The 19,549-nt window shown below is 51.2% G+C and overlaps 1 protein-coding gene across 1 annotated transcript in view; it reads left to right on the top strand.

Moving 5' to 3' along the window:
* Positions 1–19,549, top strand: part of LOC142500018 (kalirin-like) — a 131,183-nt gene that overhangs the window by 42,717 nt on the left and 68,917 nt on the right. Inside the window, exons 5-9 of the mRNA XM_075610075.1 lie at positions 3,037–3,203; positions 11,565–11,684; positions 14,664–14,882; positions 16,895–17,044; positions 18,457–18,571. Of these exons, the coding sequence (XP_075466190.1) occupies positions 3,037–3,203; positions 11,565–11,684; positions 14,664–14,882; positions 16,895–17,044; positions 18,457–18,571 (771 nt within the window). The remainder of the gene's footprint in view (positions 1–3,036; positions 3,204–11,564; positions 11,685–14,663; positions 14,883–16,894; positions 17,045–18,456; positions 18,572–19,549) is intronic.

Raw genomic sequence — 19,549 nt, 5'->3', positions numbered from 1 at the left:
CACAAAGCTTCGTGTAGGGGGGTGTGCACTGTTACATCACAAGGCTTCATGTAGGGGGTGCACTATTACATCACAAGGCTTCGTGTAGGGGGTGCACTATTACATCACAAGGCTTCATGTAGGGGGTGCACTATTACATCACAAGGCTTCGTGTAGGGGGTGTGCACTATTACTGTACATCACAAGGCTTCGTGTAGGAGGGGTGCACTATTATATCACAAGGCTTCGTGTAGGAGGGGTGCACTATTATATCACAAGGCTTCGTGTAGGGGGTGTGCACTATTATATCACAAGGCTTCGTGTAGTGGGGTGTGCACTATTATATCACAAGGCTTCGTGTAGGGGGGTGTGCACTATTATATCACAAGGCTTCGTGTAGGGGGGTGTGCACTATTATATCACAAGGCTTCGTGTAGGGGGGTGCACTATTATATCACAAGGCTTTGTGTAGGGGGGGTGTGCACTATTATATCACAAGGCTTCGTGAAGGGGGTGTGCACTATTATATCACAAGGCTTCGTGTAGGGGGGTGCACTGTTACATCACAAGGCTTCGTGTAGGGAGTGTGAACTATTATATCACAAGGCTTCGTGTAGGGGGTGTGCACTATTATATCACAAGGCTTCGTGTAGGGGGGTGTGCACTGTTATATCACAAGGCTTCGTGTAGGGGGGTGTGCACTATTATATCACAAGGCTTCGTGTAGGGGGTGTGCACTGTTATATCACAAGGCTTCGTGTAGGGGGGTGCACTGTTACATCACAAGGCTTCGTGTAGGGGGTGTGAACTATTATATAACAAGGCTTCGTGTAGGGAGTGTGCACTATTATATCACAAGGCTTCGTGTAGGGGGTGTGCACTGTTATATCACAAGGCTTCGTGTAGGGGGGTGCACTGTTACATCACAAGGCTTCGTGTAGGGGGTGTGCACTATTACATCACAAGGCTTCGTGTAGGGGGGGTGCACTATTATATCACAAGGCTTCGTGTAGGGGGTGTGCACTGTTACATCACAAGGCTTCGTGTAGGGGGTGTGCACTGTTATATCACAAGGCTTCGTGTAGGGGGTGTGCACTATTATATCACAAGGCTTCGTGTTGGGGGTGTATGCACTATTATATCACAAGGCTTCGTGTAGGGGGTGTGCACTGTTATATCACAAGGCTTCATGTAGGGGGTGTGCACTATTATATCACAAGGCTTCGTGTAGGGGGGTGCACTATTACATCACAAGGCTTCGTGTAAGGGGTGTGCACTATTATATCACAAGGCTTCGTGTAGGGGGGGTGCATTGTTACATCACAAGGCTTCGTGTAGGGGGGTGCACTGTTACATCACAAGGCTTCGTGTAGGGGGTGTGCACTATTACTGTACATCACAAGGCTTCGTGTAGGGGGGGTGCACTATTATATCACAAGGCTTCGTGTAGGGGATGTGCACTGTTATATCACAAGTCTTCGTGTAGGGGGTGTGCACTATTATATCACAAGGCTTCGTGTAGGGGGGGTGTGCACTATTATATCACAAGGCTTCGTGTAGGGGGTGTGCACTGTTATATCACAAGGCTCCGTGTAGGGGATGTGCACTGTTACATCACAAGGCTTCATGTAGGGGGTGTGCACTATTATATCACAAGGCTTCGTGTAGGGGGGGGTGCACTATTATATCACAAGGCTTCATGTTGGGGGTGTGCACTATTATATCACAAGGCTTCGTGTAGGGGGTGTGCACTATTATATCACAAGGCTTCGTGTAGGGGGTGTGCACTATTTCATCACAAGGCTTCGTGTAGGGGGTGTGCACTATTATATCACAAGGCTTCGTGTAGGGGGTGTGCACTATTATATCACAAGGCTTCGTGTAGGGGGGTGCACTGTTACATCACAAGGCTTCGTGTAGGGGGGGTGCACTGTTACATCACAAGGCTTCGTGTAGGGGGTGTGCACTATTACATCACAAGGCTTCGTGGTGGGGGGTGCACTATTATATCACAAGGCTTCGTGTAAGGGATGTGCACTGTTACATCACAAGGCTTCGTGTAGGGGGTGTGCACTGTTATATCACAAGGCTTCGTGCAGGGGGTGTGCACTATTACATCACAAGGCTTCATGTAGGGGGTGCACTATTACATCACAAGGCTTCATGTAGGGGGTGCACTATTACATCACAAAGCTTCGTGTAGGGGGGTGTGCACTGTTACATCACAAGGCTTCATGTAGGGGGTGCACTATTACATCACAAGGCTTCGTGTAGGGGGTGCACTATTACATCACAAGGCTTCATGTAGGGGGTGCACTATTACATCACAAGGCTTCGTGTAGGGGGTGTGCACTATTACATCACAAGGCTTCATGTAGGGGATGTGCTCTGTTACATCACAGAGATGAGGCATCAGATATAGACATATATTGTCACGACCGTAGATTTGCAATGATTAATGTTAATGATAAATACTTTCCCCATATACAGTACTTTGTATACTTGTGTAGTTTGTAGAAAATGTGTCCTGTGCTAACCAGAAATACAGAAATACAGATACAGCCAACGTTATTGGACCCGTGGTGCCATCCCGCAGGTGAAATAGCGCACTCGCCCGGCTAATTCAAAACCATGTCCGCTTCTCCCGCTCGTGCGCTGTGTATTTCCCGCTACAACGCTCCACGGGGTGGAATAACATTAGCTACATCTGTACAATATTTGAAAGACATCTAGGTTGAGTAGAAGGTATACATGGGTTGTCCCTTAGGTGTTCTCGTCCTGTGCTTCAGCCTGAACAAGGGACCTGCATTCGTAAATATCGGGCAATCAAGTTATCCCCATGTTTATTAAATAACGTTTCTACAGGGTATGTGTGATCATGCACACTACATACCCAACCGTGTCTGGGGAAGTCGATAGATGGTGTAAGGGTTTGTACAATAAAACGAGTATGGGCTGTCTTCTCCAGGAGCAGGTAGGTTCGTGCTGCCCTTTCCTTGTGCCTGGCCTGTGTAAGTGACGCTCAGTAACATCACACAATGTGCTCCCTTGGTTTAGGAATCGAGCTGATCTGTGAGAAGGATATTGACCTGGCTACACAAGTGCAGGAGTTGCTGGAATTCCTCCACGAGAAGCAGCACGAGCTGGACCTGAACGCGGAGCAAACGCACAAACGCCTAGAGCAATGTCTGCAGCTCCGACACCTGCAGGCCGAGGTCAAGCAGGTCAGTGCTAAACTGACCCCCCAAATCTACATGCCTCACTGCTCGTGCGGTGAAACCTACCTGTGATCCTTGCTTGGAAGAGAGATGTAGAAGTGAGAGCAGCTCGGGGCAGCTCCAGCACTGTAATAACTGCGTGAGATTATATATATATATATATATATATATATATATATATATATATATACATAACATACGATACCGGTTGCAACACGACATCAAGGGACAGCACGCAGGTAAGTAAATCAAAAATGTTCTATATTTGTGTCTTCTATCAAATATAGAACATTTTTGATTTACTTACCTGCGTGCTGTCCCTTGATGTCGTGTTGCAACCGGTATCGTATGGTCTGTTATTGCTTTATGGGATAAGCACCAAAACTTATTTACTTGCATATGGTGTGCCGGCTGTGCATTGGATTCTATATATATACATATATATATATATATATATATATTTACACACACGCTGTACAGTAACAGGTTACAGGAAAGGCCAGTAGCACATCGAGTTACCTATTTGAAGTGTCACTCAGTGGTGACAAGTTACTACAATAACCATCATTCGTCATTATTCCCATTTAAACTAATTCATAATTACATAGTTTCATATTTACATAGTTTCATAGTCCAGTGTCATAGTTACGAAGTAGTTACATCGTGTCATAGTTACAAAGTAGTTACATAGTGTCATAGTTACATAGTAGTTCCATAGTGTCATAGTTACAAAGTAGTACAAAGTAGTACAAAGTAGTGTCATAGTTACATAGTGTCATAGTTACATAGTAGTTCCATAGTGTCATAGTTACAAAGTAGTACAAAGTAGTACAAAGTAGTGTCATAGTTACATAGTGTCATAGTTACATAGTGTCATAGTTACATAGTAGTTCCATAGTGTCATAGTTACAAAGTAGTTACATAGTGTCATAGTTGCATAGTGGTTCCATAGTAGATGAGGTTGAAAAAAAAATGGTGTCCATCGCGTTGAACCTATGCTAAATTTAGAGGCCAGGTACTTACCCTATATTTGTACTTACAGTGTATTAGTCCAGAGGAAGGTAAATATGTTCATAACTTCACACTTGCAGGTGGGTCTTCCTGCTGGATTGCCGTTCTGCTTGAAGTGAATGGCTATTAGTGCCGGATAATGACGATCATACCTTACCATACAAAAACATGCTATTATTATTATTAATAATGAATCGGTCCCATAAACGGCAAACTCTGCAGTAGTCATTCTGTGAACGTTTCCCAGTAAGGTGGCATATTTTGCTTTACACTTAATAACCGAACCCATTGCTCCGCAGTATATCAGTAATAAGTCTCTCTCATAGAAAGAATGGCACACAGCGCTCACGTATACTCTGAATATGGGACAGGAGGTTCTCCGGGCTCCTGCTCCAGCTGTTCCAATACTCGGGCACTCTCAGGTGCGACGTATGTGCCCTAATAATAATGTAATATATTGTACCCGCGGCGCCCCCTTCGCCTCCAAACTACAACACCCTGTTCGCTCAGGGAACCTGTCACACGTTGGGCGTCAGGCATGCCACGAGAATACGTGGCAGCGCTCCTCATTACAGGCCCACTTAGTGTGCTGGAAGAGGTGTGCGCGGGGAGAGGGGAAGCGTGATACTGGCGCTGCAGCTTCGTTCAGTGGCCAGGTACATTGGAAGAGTGTGGGTCCAATCCAAAAGCTTAATATACATTTATTTTATTATAAAATGTACATTATAAGGAGCTCCAACGTATGTTTACTGAAGTGCCAAAGTGTCAAAATCCATCATAAGCATAAAAGCAACAGGTCTAGTAATACAGACATAAGAGTGAGTCTCTGCCCCACAGAGCTTACAATCTCTGCAACATGGGGAGGAAATGTGGGCACATTAGGGAGAGAAATTAGATGTTTTTATTGAGTGTGTTACAGTATTTTGTATCAACACAAAAGTGGTGCCAATTTAAAATAATTTATAAATATACATGTAACGGTGCTTCCCCCCCCCCCTCCCCCTCTGGGAGATTCTGCCATTACTGGTCGTGTGGGGCATGATACCTGCTGGTAACAGGAGGGCCGAGCTGTCCGCCGGTGGTGTTGGGGACACACGAGCAGGTTACATGACCCACGTGGTTCTCTAGCAGTGCAGCGCCTCCATCTGCCGCAGGCTCCAGGTAGGTGAAGATGATCTCCTGCAGTAGAACTATCACCTCTCCCCCAGTAAGATCACACACTAGGCGGGAGCGTAACAACAGGTCTCTGCCCACTGCAGTCTCTGGGATGGTCAACGTGAGGATGGTCCCTGGACTACCACTAGAGGTCAGGGCCCCTGCAGCTGTCCTGGCTCTTCCCGGGCCCTCTAGCAGGACCAGAGGTATAGGGTATCCCTCGCTCTCCCCCAAGGGGACGAGGAACAGGGGAAGAGAAGCTCCAGGCAATCCTGTGTGATCCCTGCCTCCCTCAAGAGGGGAGAGGCACTACTAAATTTGGGGCGGCACCCAGGAGGAGGGCACCAGGTCCTTCCCATGATTGGACATGCCCAGGCCTGATGTCACCGCCTCCCACTGCCACTCAAGTGCAACACCAAGGAGGGGGAAACCCCATGCAGACTACTGGCAGCCTGATTGTACCAGGGCTTACTGCCAGGAGTAGGGCAGGTTAGTAGCCAAAGGTGGCCTGGCTACAGATATATTTAAACTGTAAATGTGCCCGTGGTTACCGTGTGTTCTGGCAAGTTTTTACTATCTCTGTACGGTGGAGGGTTTTGCCTTTTTTTTACCCAGCATAACTTATTAAATATGTGGTTGAAACCTATCCCAGCTTCACATGGCAAAAGCCAGTATAACCAGCCTCACACTGAAGACACCCAAAATGTTGAAAAAGCTGTCTGTGAGTAGGTTACCGGCTCTACACTTTTTTTAACCCCCAGCTGTGCTGTATAGCTGCGTAATGCGTCAGGTAGACGTTTATAGGACTCCGTGCTAAGATTGATAAGATTCTAAAGTTTAAGCAACCTTTGGAAACACCAGCAAGTAAGCATGCTCAACAGCCTTTTGGTTAAGGTAAATCTTGTATGAGTCTGCAATAGCAAACGTTGTAACTGGCGTCCAATGATGCAGCGAGTACAGGCCGAGGAAATTACTCCGTTAGTATGCCGGGGTCTCCGGGCGCTGTCAGCGTGCTCCTACTGTACCAAACGAGAATCCGCAGAGGACATGACTCCGTTAGTATGCCGGGGTCTCCGGGTGCTGTCAGCGTGCTCCTACTGTACCAAACGAGAATCCGCAGAGGACATGACTCCGTTAGTATGCCGGGGTCTCCGGGTGCTGTCAGCGTGCTCCTACTGTACCAAACGAGAATCCGCAGAGGACATGACTCCGTTAGTATGCCGGAGTCTCCGGGCGCTGTCAGCGAGCTCCTACTGTACCAAACGAGAATCCGCAGAGGACATGACTCCGTTAGTATGCCGGGTCTCCGGGCGCTGTCAGCGAGCTCCTACTGTACCAAACGAGAATCCGCAGAGGACATGACTCCGTTAGTATGCCGGGTCTCCGGGTGCTGTCGGCGTGCTCCTACTGTACCAAACGAGAATCCGCAGAGGACATGACTCCGTTAGTATGCCGGGGTCTCCGGGTGCTGTCAGCGAGCTCCTACTGTACCAAACGAGATTCCGCAGAGGACATGACTCCGTTAGTATGCCGGGTCTCCGGGCGCTGTCAGCGAGCTCCTACTATACCAAACGAGAATCCGCAGAGGACATGACTCCGTTAGTATGCCGGGTCTCCGGGTGCTGTCAGCGAGCTCCTACTGTACCAAACGAGAATCCGCAGAGGACATGACTCCGTTAGTATGCCGGGTCTCCGGGTGCTGTCAGCGAGCTCCTACTGTACCAAACGAGAATCCGCAGAGGACATGACTCCGTTAGTATGCCGGGGTCTCCGGGTGCTGTCAGCGAGCTCCTACTGTACCAAACGAGATTCTGCAGAGGACATGACTCCGTTAGTATGCCGGGTCTCCGGGCGCTGTCAGCGAGCTCCTATTGTACCAAACGAGAATCCACAGAGGACATGACTCCGTTAGTATGCCGGGTCTCCGGGCGCTGTCAGCGAGCTCCTACTGTACCAAACGAGAATCCGCAGAGGACATGACTCCGTTAGTATGCCGGGTCTCCGGGTGCTGTCAGCGTGCTCCTACTGTACCAAACGAGAATCCGCAGAGGACATGACTCCGTTAGTATGCCGGGTCTCCGGGTGCTGTCGGCGTGCTCCTACTGTACCAAACGAGAATCCGCAGAGGACATGACTCCGTTAGTATGCCGGGGTCTCCGGGTGCTGTCAGCGAGCTCCTACTTTACCAAACGAGAATCCGCAGAGGACATGACTCCGTTAGTATGCCGGGTCTCCGGGTGCTGTCAGCGAGCTCCTACTGTACCAAACGAGAATCCGCAGAGGACATGACTCCGTTAGTATGCCGGGTCTCCGGGTGCTGTCAGCGAGCTCCTACTGTACCAAACGAGAATCCGCAGAGGACATGACTCCGTTAGTATGCCGGGTCTCCGGGTGCTGTCAGCGAGCTCCTACTGTACCAAACGAGAATCCGCAGAGGACATGACTCCGTTAGTATGCCGGGGTCTCCGGGTGCTGTCAGCGAGCTCCTATTGTACCAAACGAGATTCTGCAGAGGACATGACTCCGTTAGTATGCCGGGTCTCCGGGCGCTGTCAGCGAGCTCCTACTGTACCAAACGAGAATCCACAGAGGACATGACTCCGTTAGTATGCCGGGGTCTCCGGGTGCTGTCAGCGAGCTCCTACTGTACCAAACGAGAATCCGCAGAGGACATGACTCCGTTAGTATGCCGGGTCTCCGGGTGCTGTCAGCGTGCTCCTACTGTACCAAACGAGAATCCGCAGAGGACATGACTCCGTTAGTATGCCGGGTCTCCGGGTGCTGTCGGCGTGCTCCTACTGTACCAAACGAGAATCCGCAGAGGACATGACTCCGTTAGTATGCCAGGGTCTCCGGGTGCTGTCAGCGAGCTCCTACTGTACCAAACGAGAATCCGCAGAGGACATGACTCCGTTAGTATGCCGGGGTCTCCGGGTGCTGTCAGCGAGCTCCTACTGTACCAAACGAGAATCCGCAGAGGACATGACTCCGTTAGTATGCCGGGTCTCCGGGTGCTGTCAGCGAGCTCCTACTGTACCAAACGAGAATCCGCAGAGGACATGACTCCGTTAGTATGCCGGGTCTCCGGGTGCTGTCGGCGTGCTCCTACTGTACCAAACGAGAATCCGCAGAGGACATGACTCCGTTAGTATGCCGGGTCTCCGGGTGCTGTCGGCGTGCTCCTACTGTACCAAACGAGAATCCGCAGAGGACATGACTCCGTTAGTATGCCGGGTCTCCGGGTGCTGTCAGCGAGCTCCTACTGTACCAAACGAGAATCCGCAGAGGACATGACTCCGTTAGTATGCCGGGTCTCCGGGTGCTGTCGGCGTGCTCCTACTGTACCAAACGAGAATCCGCAGAGGACATGACTCCGTTAGTATGCCGGGGTCTCCGGGCGCTGTCGGCGTGCTCCTACTGTACCAAACGAGAATCCGCAGAGGACATGACTCCGTTAGTATGCCGGGTCTCCGGGCGCTGTCAGCGAGCTCCTACTGTACCAAACGAGAATCCGCAGAGGACATGACTCCGTGAGTATGCCGGGGTCTCCGGGTGCTGTCGGCGTGCTCCTACTGTACCAAACGACAATCCGCAGAGGACATGACTCCGTTAGTATGCCGGGGTCTCCGGGTGCTGTCGGCGTGCTCCTACTGTACCAAACGAGAATCCGCAGAGGACATGACTCCGTTAGTATGCCGGGTCTCCGGGTGCTGTCGGCGTGCTCCTACTGTACCAAACGAGAATCCGCAGAGGACATGACTCCGTTAGTATGCCGGGTCTCCGGGTGCTGTCAGCGAGCTCCTACTGTACCAAACGAGAATCCGCAGAGGACATGACTCCGTTAGTATGCCGGGTCTCCGGGCGCTGTCAGCGAGCTCCTACTGTACCAAACGAGAATCCGCAGAGGACATGACTCCGTTAGTATGCCGGGTCTCCAGGTGCTGTCGGCGTGCTCCTATTGTACCAAACGAGAATCCGCAGAAGACATGACTCCGTTAGTATGCCGGGTCTCCAGGTGCTGTCGGCGTGCTCCTACTGTACCAAACGAGAATCCGCAGAGGACATGACTCCGTTAGTATGCCGGGTTTCCGGGCGCTGTCAGCGAGCTCCTATTGTACCAAACGAGAATCCGCAGAGGACATGACTCCGTTAGTATGCCGTGTCTCCAGGTGCTGTCGGCGTGCTCCTATTGTACCAAATGAGAATCCGCAGAGGACATGACTCCGTTAGTATGCCGGGTCTCCGGGTGCTGTCTGTTACGCCGGTGCTGCCCGCAGACCAGACTCGTCCCTTATACTGAGGTGGGGACGTATATGTGCACGCACCCGCAGCAGAAGGAGCGTGTCCGGAGTGTGGTGTTTTTGCGTTTCCAGGCCAGGTGTGAAAAAGGTGTAGCAATACTTGCCGGTACCGGTACTGAAGAGACGAAGTCGTTGCCTTAAGCCAAGGTCGATGAGAGAGAGATCCAGGAGGTAGAGGTCCAAGCTGAGGTCGAGGGATGATAGAAGCTGCAAGGTCAAGTGGGAGCCGGAGTCCGGAGCCAGATAGGAACGTCCGCCAAGCCGGGTCGCAACCTGAAAACACTGAGACAAAGCGAGATCCAGAATAGACGTCCGTAGCAGAGACTATGTCGAGCGATGTGAGAGAGGTAGGACAGGTATTAAGTACTGTGGCTGACCAATGGGTAGCGGAGGGAGGCCTTGAGGAGCCCGAGGAGCTGTCCAGGGTTGGTCCCCATAATAGACCGCCAGGAGGTAAGGTTTAGGGTTAACTGGTAACCAGCGCCTGGGCGGGGGGGGCGTGGCTTCACTGCAAGAGCAGTGAATAAATTAACTGGTGCCGACACGCGCTCCGTAACGGGAGGGGATGCACACGCAGGGGCAATGGCAGGCGCCCGAGCATCAGCCTCACGCGGAGCGGTGGCAGCCCGACGGAGAGGACGGGGAAGCCTCCTCACCACGGGGGTCGGGTGGGAGCGACGAGGACGTAGCCGCACAGCAGCGGGAGCAGAAAGAGGTGAGGGGAGGTCACGCTGCGACCGCCGTGACCCCCGAGTCCTCACACTGTCAACGAGCTCCTACCAAACGAGAATCCGCAGAGGAAATTACTGCGTTAGTATGCCGGGGTCTCCGGGCGCTGTCGGTGTGCTCCTACTGTACCAAACGAGAACCCGCAGAGGAATGGAGCGATGGGGCGGTGCAGCTGGGAAAAATATCTACCGGACTGCTCTCTATCCGTACAAAAAAGTTTTAATGGCACATAACAACAGCAAAAGTCACCTCCTACGCGTTTCACACAGCTAACCTACTCTTTGATAAAGCGCGGTTAGCCGTGTGAAACGCGTAAGAGGCGACTTTTTATGTGCCATTAAAACTTTTTGGGACACTTAGAGTGCAGTCCGGTTTAGGTCCAAGGCAGCTGCACCACCTCAGCACACCATTCCCCTGCTTTATAGATGAAGGAAGCCGGTGACATAATCTCACCCCCGCACTTTAATAGGCATAGACCTGGGACGAGCAGACTGTGGACTTCTTCCTGCAGAAGAGAGGTAAAGAGAAGGTGTGCCGGCAGTGGGACCCGCAGTAAAGATTAACCTTGCCGTGGTTTCAGGTTTATAATGCTTTGGCCAAACGCTTGATTAATGATCCTGACTTTTGGGAAGAATAACAGATAGTGTTTCACTTTAGAATTGGTCACATTGGATGCAGTGTCTGGATTCTTTGTCTCTTGTTGTACACATTGAGAGGTTGTTTCAATAAAAGTTATTTTTTGGCTGGTATGTGGGACTTTCTGTAAGGTCACATTGACACCTGGTGATACTGGTCTCCCCCCAGCCTCTCTCTCCCCAGCCTCTCTCTCCCCAGCCTCTCTCTCTCCAGCCTCTCTCTCTCCAGCCTCTCTCTCTCCAGCCTCTCTTTCTCCAGCCTCTCTCTATCCAGCCTCTCTCTCCTCAGCCTCTCTCCTCAGCCTCGCTCATCAGCCTCTCATCAGCCTCTCCCCCCAGCCTCTCTCCTCAGCCTCTCCCCCCAGCCTCTCTCCCCAGCGTCTCTCCACAGCCTCTCTCCTTAGTCTCTCCTCAGCCTTTCCTCTGCCTCTCCTCAGCCTCTCTCTTCCCCCAGCCTCTCCCCCCAGCCTCTCTCCTTAGTCTCTCTCCCAGCCTATCCTCTGCCTCTCTCCCCAGCCTGTCATTATGTCTTCCAGGTGCTGGGTTGGATCCGCAATGGGGAGTCCATGCTGAATGCCAGCCTCGTTAACGCCAGCTCTCTGTCGGAGGCTGAGCAGCTCCAGAGAGAACACGAGCAGTTCCAGATGGCTATCGAGGTAGCTGCATCAGGCTAATTGCTATTCACTCTGCCATATGGACATTCTGTATCTGGCTCTGCATTTACTTATCCAAGCCGTGTATCATAGCATGCTAATAATAAGTCTGTAGGGGCGTGGCCTGTGGGTGCTGGGTGGGGCCTGTGGATGCCGGGTGGGGCCTATGGATGCTGGGCGGGGCTTGTGGGTGCTGGGCGGGGCTTGTGGGTGCTGGGCGGGGCCTGTGGGTGCTGGGCGGGGTCTGTGGGTGATGGGCGGGGCTTGTGGGTGATGGGCGGGGCTTGTGAGAGCTGGCGGGAAAGTACCAGTTTGCATTGAACGTGTCGCTGTGATATAGTAACAAAACGACACAAAGGGAGTTATTCACTAAACTATGATAGTGCTGATCGGGGCACACGGGCGTCAGTGAGCGCTTCCGTGCGATACGGCCCGGAACAGAAATATCGCAGTTTAATAAAAAACATCTCAGTACTTCAGAGACAGCGAATGAAATGGCACAAATAATGTTCCGTATCAGATCGCGGTTACAGAGCGTTCTGCATCAGATCGCGGTTACAGAGCGGTCTGTATGAGATCGTGGTTACAGAGCGTTCTGCATCAGATCGCGGTTAGAGAGCGTTCTGTATCAGATTGCGGTTACAGAGCGTTCTGTATCAGATCGTGGTTACAGAGCGTTCTGTATCAGATCGCGGTTACAGAGCGTTCTGTATCAGATCGCGGTTACAGAGCGTTCTGTATCAGATCGCGGTTACAGAGCGTTCTGTATCAGATTGCGGTTACAGAGCATTCCGTATCAGATCGCGGTTACAGAGCGTTCTGTATCAGATCGCGGGTACAGAGCATTCCGTATCAGATCGCGGTTACATAGCGTTCTGTATCAGATCGTGGTTACAGAGCGTTCTGTATCAGATCGCGGTTACAGAGCGTTCTGTATCAGATCGCGGTTACAGAGCGTTCTGTATCAGATTGCGGTTACAGAGCGTTCGGTTTCAGATCGCGGTTACAGAGCGTTCCGTATCAGATTGCGGTTACAGAGCATTCTGTATCAGATCGCGGTTACAGAGCGTTCTGTATCAGATCGCGGTTACAGAGCGTTCTGTATCAGATCGCGGTTACAGAGCGTTCTGTATCAGATCGCGGTAACAGAGCGTTCTGTATCAGATCGCGGTTACAGAGCGTTCTGGATCAGATCGCGGTTACAGAGCGTTCTGTATCAGATCGCGGTTACAGAGCGTTCCGTATCAGATCGCAGTTACAGAGCATTCTGTATCAGATCGCGGTTACAGAGCGTTCTGTATCAGATCGCGGTTACAGAGCGTTCCGTATCAGATCGCGGTTACAGAGCGTTCTGTATCAGATTGCGGTTACAGAGCATTCTGTATCAGATCGCGGTTACAGGGCGTTCTGTATCAGATCGCGGTTACAGAGCGTTCTGTATCAGATCGCGGTTACAGAGCGTTCTGTATCAGATCGCGGTTACAGAGCGTTCTGCATCAGATCGCGATTACAGAGCGTTCTGTATGAGATCGCGGTTACAGAGCGTTCTGCATCAGATCGCGGTTACAGAGCGTTCTGTATGAGATCGCGGTTACAGAGCGTTCTGTATGAGATCGCGGTTACAGAGCGTTCTGTATGAGATTGCTGTTTCAGAGCGTTCTGTATCAGATCGCGGTTACAGAGCGTTCTGTATCAGATCGCGGTTACAGGGCGTTCTGTATCAGATCGCGGTTACAGAGCGTTCTGTATCAGATCGTGGTTACAGGGCGTTCTGTATCAGATCGCGGTTACAGAGCGTTCTGTATGAGATCCCGGTTACAGAGCGTTCTGTATCAGATCGCGGTTACAGAGCGTTCTGCATCAGATCGCGGTTACAGAGCGCTCTGGGCGTCAGACCTTCTGCCGCGAGACATGAAACCTTATCAGCAAATGAGTTCAGGAAAACATTATTTTATAAATAAAAGGGAAGAAAGCCGGTCACTGATCCATCAAAGGTGACTAACGACGCCGGGTAATTGCAGTGCTTAATGAAGCTTTACCAGCCTTCAACCATCACAATATCCAGCAGGGAAATGACTGAACGCAGAGCACTGGGTGTATCAAAGAAAGACATCTTACTGTGAAAGTAGGGGGGGAAGTGGGGGTGAGGGAAGAGGATGGGGAGGAGGGAGAGGACAGGGGGGGGAGGGAGAGGGGGGACAGGATGGGGAGGGGGGACAGGATGGGGAGGGGAGAGGATGGGGAGGGGGAGTAGGGTTTATTTAATAAATCTGGTGCTGTTTTTTGCATCATTGTACCAGTTTTGAAGCAGGGAACTTATATAATTGTTAATAATGTTATTACTACAAATACTTTGAGTAATTTCAGGTACCTCCCTCTGGCAGCACTGGAGTTAACTCGTTATTCCCCTGTACTTCTCCCACCACTCCTCACCTCTCCTCACCACTCCTCACCACACCACTCCTCACCTCTCCTCATCTCTCCTCATCTCTCCTCATTTCTCCTCACCTCACCTCTCCTCACCACTCCTCACCACTCCTCACTACTCCTCTCCTTATCTCTCCTCGCCTCACCACCTCTCCTCTCCCTCCTCTCCTCACCTCTCCTCACCACTCCTCTCATCTCTCCTCTCCTCACCACCTCTCCTCACCACTCCACTCCTCATCTCTCCTCACCTCACCACCTCTCCTCACGCCTCCTCACCTCTCCTCACCAATCCTCATCTCTCCTCTCCTCACCACTCTTATCCTCATCTCTACTCACCACTCCTCACCACCTCTCCTCACCTCACCACCTCTCCTCACCCCTCCTAACCTCTCCTCACCAATCCTCATCTCTCCTCACCAATCCTCATCTCTCCTCTCCTCACCACTCTTATCCTCATCTCTCCTCACCACTCCTCACCACCTCTCCTCACCACACCTCACCTCTCCTCTCCCTCCTCACCTCCCTGGCATGTCTTGTTTCCCCTGCCCCCTGCAGTCGCTCTTTCATGCCAGCTCCTTGCAGAAGACGCACCAGGGCGCCCTGCAGGTGCAGCAGAAGGCGGAGGCGCTGCTGCAGGCCGGGCATTACGATGCCGACGCCATCCGGGAGTGTGCGGAGAAGGTCGCCTTACACTGGCAGCAGCTGATGCTGAAGATGGAGGACAGACTAAAGCTGGTCAATGCATCGGTGGCCTTCTATAAAACCTCAGAACAGGTCAGCAGCACCCTGATATAACACCCGCAGGACGTACCCCGATATAACACCCGCAGGACGTACCCCGATATAACAACCGCAGGACGTACCCTGGTATATCAACTGCGCCATGTACCCTGATATAACATCCGCAGGAAATACCTTAATATAATAACTGCAGGGCGTACCTTAATATAATTACCACAGGACATACCCTGATATAACAACTGCAGAACATAAACCTTATTTAACAACAGTAGGACACGCTGATATAACAACTGCAGGAAGCACCCTGATATAACAACCGCAGGACATACCCTGATATAACAACTGCAGAACATAAACCTTATTTAACAACAGTAGGACACGCTGATATAACAACCGCAGGATGCACCCTGATATAACAACCGCAGGACATACCCTGATATAATAACCGCAGGACATACCCTGATATAACAACTGCAGGAAGCACCCTGATATAATAACCGCAGGACATACCCTGATATAACAACCGCAGGACATACCCTGATATAACAACCGCAGGACATACCCTGATATAATAACCGCAGGACATACCCTGATATAACAACCGCAGGACATACCCTGATATAACAACCGCAGGACATACCCTGATATAACAACCATAGGACGTACCCTGATATAACAACCGCAGGAAGCACCCTGATATAACAACCGCAGGACATACCCTGATATAACAACCACAGGACGTACCCTGAAATTAGCCGCAATCTGATTTTTCAAAACAGTTGAAAACTAGATGACTGAGAACAAACCGTTTTTATGCACTGACCAGAACCGCACCGATGGTTCTAGGGAACAAGGTTCCGTGCGTAAGGCGCGTCCCATGTCCGAGCTGCCGATTAGAACCAGCTCCGAGACTAACCTCGCCTCGGGTACTAGCTTTAAATGTTTGGGAATGGGGCTAGTCTCCCACCTCACGTTTAGTTTTCATATTGACAAACTGACACCCCAAATCTATCCCAAGCTGGGTGCCCGTTCTAGAAAGAAATCCTGCCTACGCCTCTCGGTGAGAACGCGCATCGCACCGCCGATTATAATGCCCATTACTGACTGTGGGATGTAGTGTAAGGTACAGCACCCCAAACTCAATATGCCGTTTTGTCTTACTATGTAACTTCAACACCCACCTTTGGGATATTTACGTTGGACTAGGTTGGCTGTCCCTCGAGTGCGGACGCAACGCGCACCTTTCCTGTCTCACCTTCACACACTTTCTGAGCAAGTTACCCAATTATCTGAGCAAGCTTCTCACCCCTAATGTACACAGCACTCATCTCCTCACACCCGCCCCCAGAAACCTGCTTATAGTCCCATGGCTCAGTAAAGGATCCGGTCACTCGTCCTTCTCATACAGATTTCCCCGTTACTGGGACAATTTACCCGAGTCTCTGAAATCCGCTTCCTGTCTAGGTTCCTGGGAGACTTTGTCTGTTTCCTACTTTAAACCTGTTTGAAACTTGTAATGTCGCCTTTACTCTGCGCTGAGGACAGGCCTGGAAACGAGAAGCAACTCTCAGAGGGTTTTATTCCTGGTAAAATATTTTATAAACCACAGGACATATCCTGATATAACAACCGCAGGACGTATCCTGATATAACAATCTTAGGCGTTCAGCTTGTTGTTGTAGATATATCATTGCATGAACTGCCCCTATTGTTCTTATAATATAAATATAGCGGATATATTTGGAGGCGGGCATGTAACGCGCTTTGCCAGCTGGATCTTCTCCCGTAAAGCGCAGTATCACTATTTGTTGTATAAGTGCCCAGCGTCCGCGTGTAACCGGATATAACACGCTTGGCACGGGTCGCCATATATGTAGTGATCTGAAATAACAACATACTCTGATATACCAGCTACAGGCCGAATATAACCAGGCCGGGGTGTACTGTATAGGACAGTGAGGTATTATGTTGTGGGCTCCGTGTCACAATACCGTCCCGTGTCACATTACCGCCCCGTGTCACATTACCGCCCGTGGCATGCGCAGGTGTGCAGCGTTCTGGAGAGTCTGGAGCAGGAATATCGCAGAGACGAAGACTGGTGCAGAGGCCACGATAAACTGGGACCAGCCACTGACATGGACCACGTGGTCCCACTGATCAGCAAACACCTGGAGCAGAAAGAGGCATTCCTAAAGGTCAGCACGGTGTCACCGTCCCACGTTACCTGGGGTCTAAAACAAATAAAGAATTGGGAAGTAGCGCAGAACTCCCCCCCCCCCCCGGCTCATGTGGTTAAACTATTTATTGCTGCTACAAAGTTCCCAGATTATTACGCGGTCGCTGTAAGTTTACTTAAAGATTTCCAACCCGGGTCAGCAATGGCCTGTATACTGCCCCCTGTATACTGCCCCCTGTATACTGAACCCTGTATACTGCCCGTTCTATTCATACTGTGCTCCCTGTGCGCACTGTTACATGTGACCCTTTCCCTGTGTACACGCTGTGTGCGCTCCTGTCTCCCGCAGGCCTGTATACTGCCCCATGTATACTGCCCCCTGAATACTGCCCCCTGTATACTGCCCGTTCTATTCATACTGTGCCCCCTGTGCGCACTGTTACATGTGACCCTTTCCCTGTGTACACGCTGTGTGCGCTCCTGTCTCCCGCAGGCCTGTATACTGCCCCCTGTATACTGCCCCCTGTATACTGCCCGTTCTAGTCATACTGTGCCCCCTGTGCGCACTGTTACATGTGAGCCTTTCCCTGTGTACACGCTGTGTGCGCTCCTGTCTCCCGCAGGCCTGTATACTGCCCCCTGTATACTGCCCCCTGTATACTGCCCGTTCTATTAATACTGTGCCCCCTGTGCTCACTGTTACATGTGACCCTTTCCCTGTGTACACGCTGTGTGCGCTCCTGTCTCCCGCAGGCCTGTATACTGCCCCCTGTATACTGCCCCCTGTATACTGCCCCCTGTATACTGCCCGTTCTAGTCATACTGTGCCCCCTGTGCGCACTGTTACATGTGAGCCTTTCCCTGTGTACACGCTGTGTGCGCTCCTGTCTCCCGCAGGCCTGTATACTGCCCCCTGTATACTGCCCCCTGTATACTGCCCGTTCTATTCATACTGTGCCCCCTGTGCGCACTGTTACATGTGACCCTTTCCCTATGTACACGCTGTGTGCGCTCCTGTCTCCCGCAGGCCTGTATACTGCCCCCTGTATACTGCCCCCTGTATACTGCCCCCTGTATACTGCCCGTTCTATTCATACTGTGCCCCCTGTGCGCACTGTTACATGTGACCCTTTCCCTGTGTACACGCTGTGTGCGCTCCTGTCTCCCGCAGGCCTGTATACTGCCCCCTGTATACTGCCCCCTGTATACTGCCCGTTCTATTCATACTGTGCCCCCTGTGCGCACTGTTACATGTGACCCTTTCCCTTTGTACACGCTGTGTGCGCTCCTGTCTCCCGCAGGCCTGTATACTGCCCCCTGTATACTGCCCCCTGTATACTGCCCGTTCTAGTCATACTGTGCCCCCTGTGCGCACTGTTACATGTGACCCTTTCCCTGTGTACACGCTGTGTGCGCTCCTGTCTCCCGCAGGCCTGCACGTTAGCGCGGAGGAACGCGGAGGTCTTTCTGAAGTACATTCACCGTAACAACGTCGGCATACCCGGCGCGGCCTCTCACACGCGGGGACCCGAACAGCAAGTCAAGGGTGAGCTGCAGAATACTAACACTGCGTCATGTCCACTTACATTAATACAGGGAGGGGGCTACACCAGTCCTCAAGGACCGCCAACAGGTCCGGTTTTAAGGGCACGACCGGTGGTGCAGTCTTCAATTGAGCCACTGATTGAGCCACGTGTGCTGCAGCACTGATATCCTTTAAACCTGACCTGTTGGTGGCCCCTGAGGACTGGAGTTTCCCACCATGCCTTAGGCCGTGCTTATAGTGCCAGCGACGGCGACGCGACAGCGCCTGAACACAAATACATTGTCGCCGCCGCGTGCGCTTATAGTAAGAGCGACAAAGCGACGTGATTTTTGGTAGCCGTAATTATTTGATTTTTCAGGGGCTGGCGCCTCATGTGACAGCCCCTGAACCAATCAGGAGCCTGGTCGTTACCGGCACTATATGCGCGGTCTTAGAGGGATATGTACCAAGTATCTCAAATTGACAATTACGTTGATGCTAAGAGTGTTATCTTTCGGTTCTGATCCTCTGCATCAGCGCGGCGCTGAGCGATATTATAACCCAGCGGGTTCACACCTATTTTTGGTTAAGGAGCCCTGAGTGAAATTCTGAGGAACCCCAAACCCTCTCTAATAGCAACTCTGAGATCAGATGCATTGTAAGGAACCCCAACCCTCTCTAATAGCAACTCTGAGATCAGATGCATTGTAAGGAACCCCAACCCTCTCTAATAGCGCGTCTGAGATCAGATGCATTGTAAGGAACCCCAACCCTCTCTAATAGCAACTCTGAGATCAGATGCATTGTAAGGAGCCCCAACCCTCTCTAATAGCGCGTCTGAGATCAGATGCATTGTAAGGAACCCCAACCCTCTCTAATAGCGCGTCTGAGATCAGATGCATTGTAAGGAACCCCAACCCTCTCTAATAGTGTCTGAGATCAGATGTACTGTAAGGAACCCCAACCCTCTCTAATAGCGCGTCTGAGATCAGATGCATT

This window comes from Ascaphus truei, chromosome 7, assembly GCF_040206685.1.
Source record: "Ascaphus truei isolate aAscTru1 chromosome 7, aAscTru1.hap1, whole genome shotgun sequence".
In the NCBI taxonomy this organism is placed as follows: domain Eukaryota; kingdom Metazoa; phylum Chordata; class Amphibia; order Anura; family Ascaphidae; genus Ascaphus; species Ascaphus truei.
The sequence above is the reverse complement of the archived record's forward strand: the minus strand, read 5'-3'. Positions and strand labels throughout refer to the sequence as shown.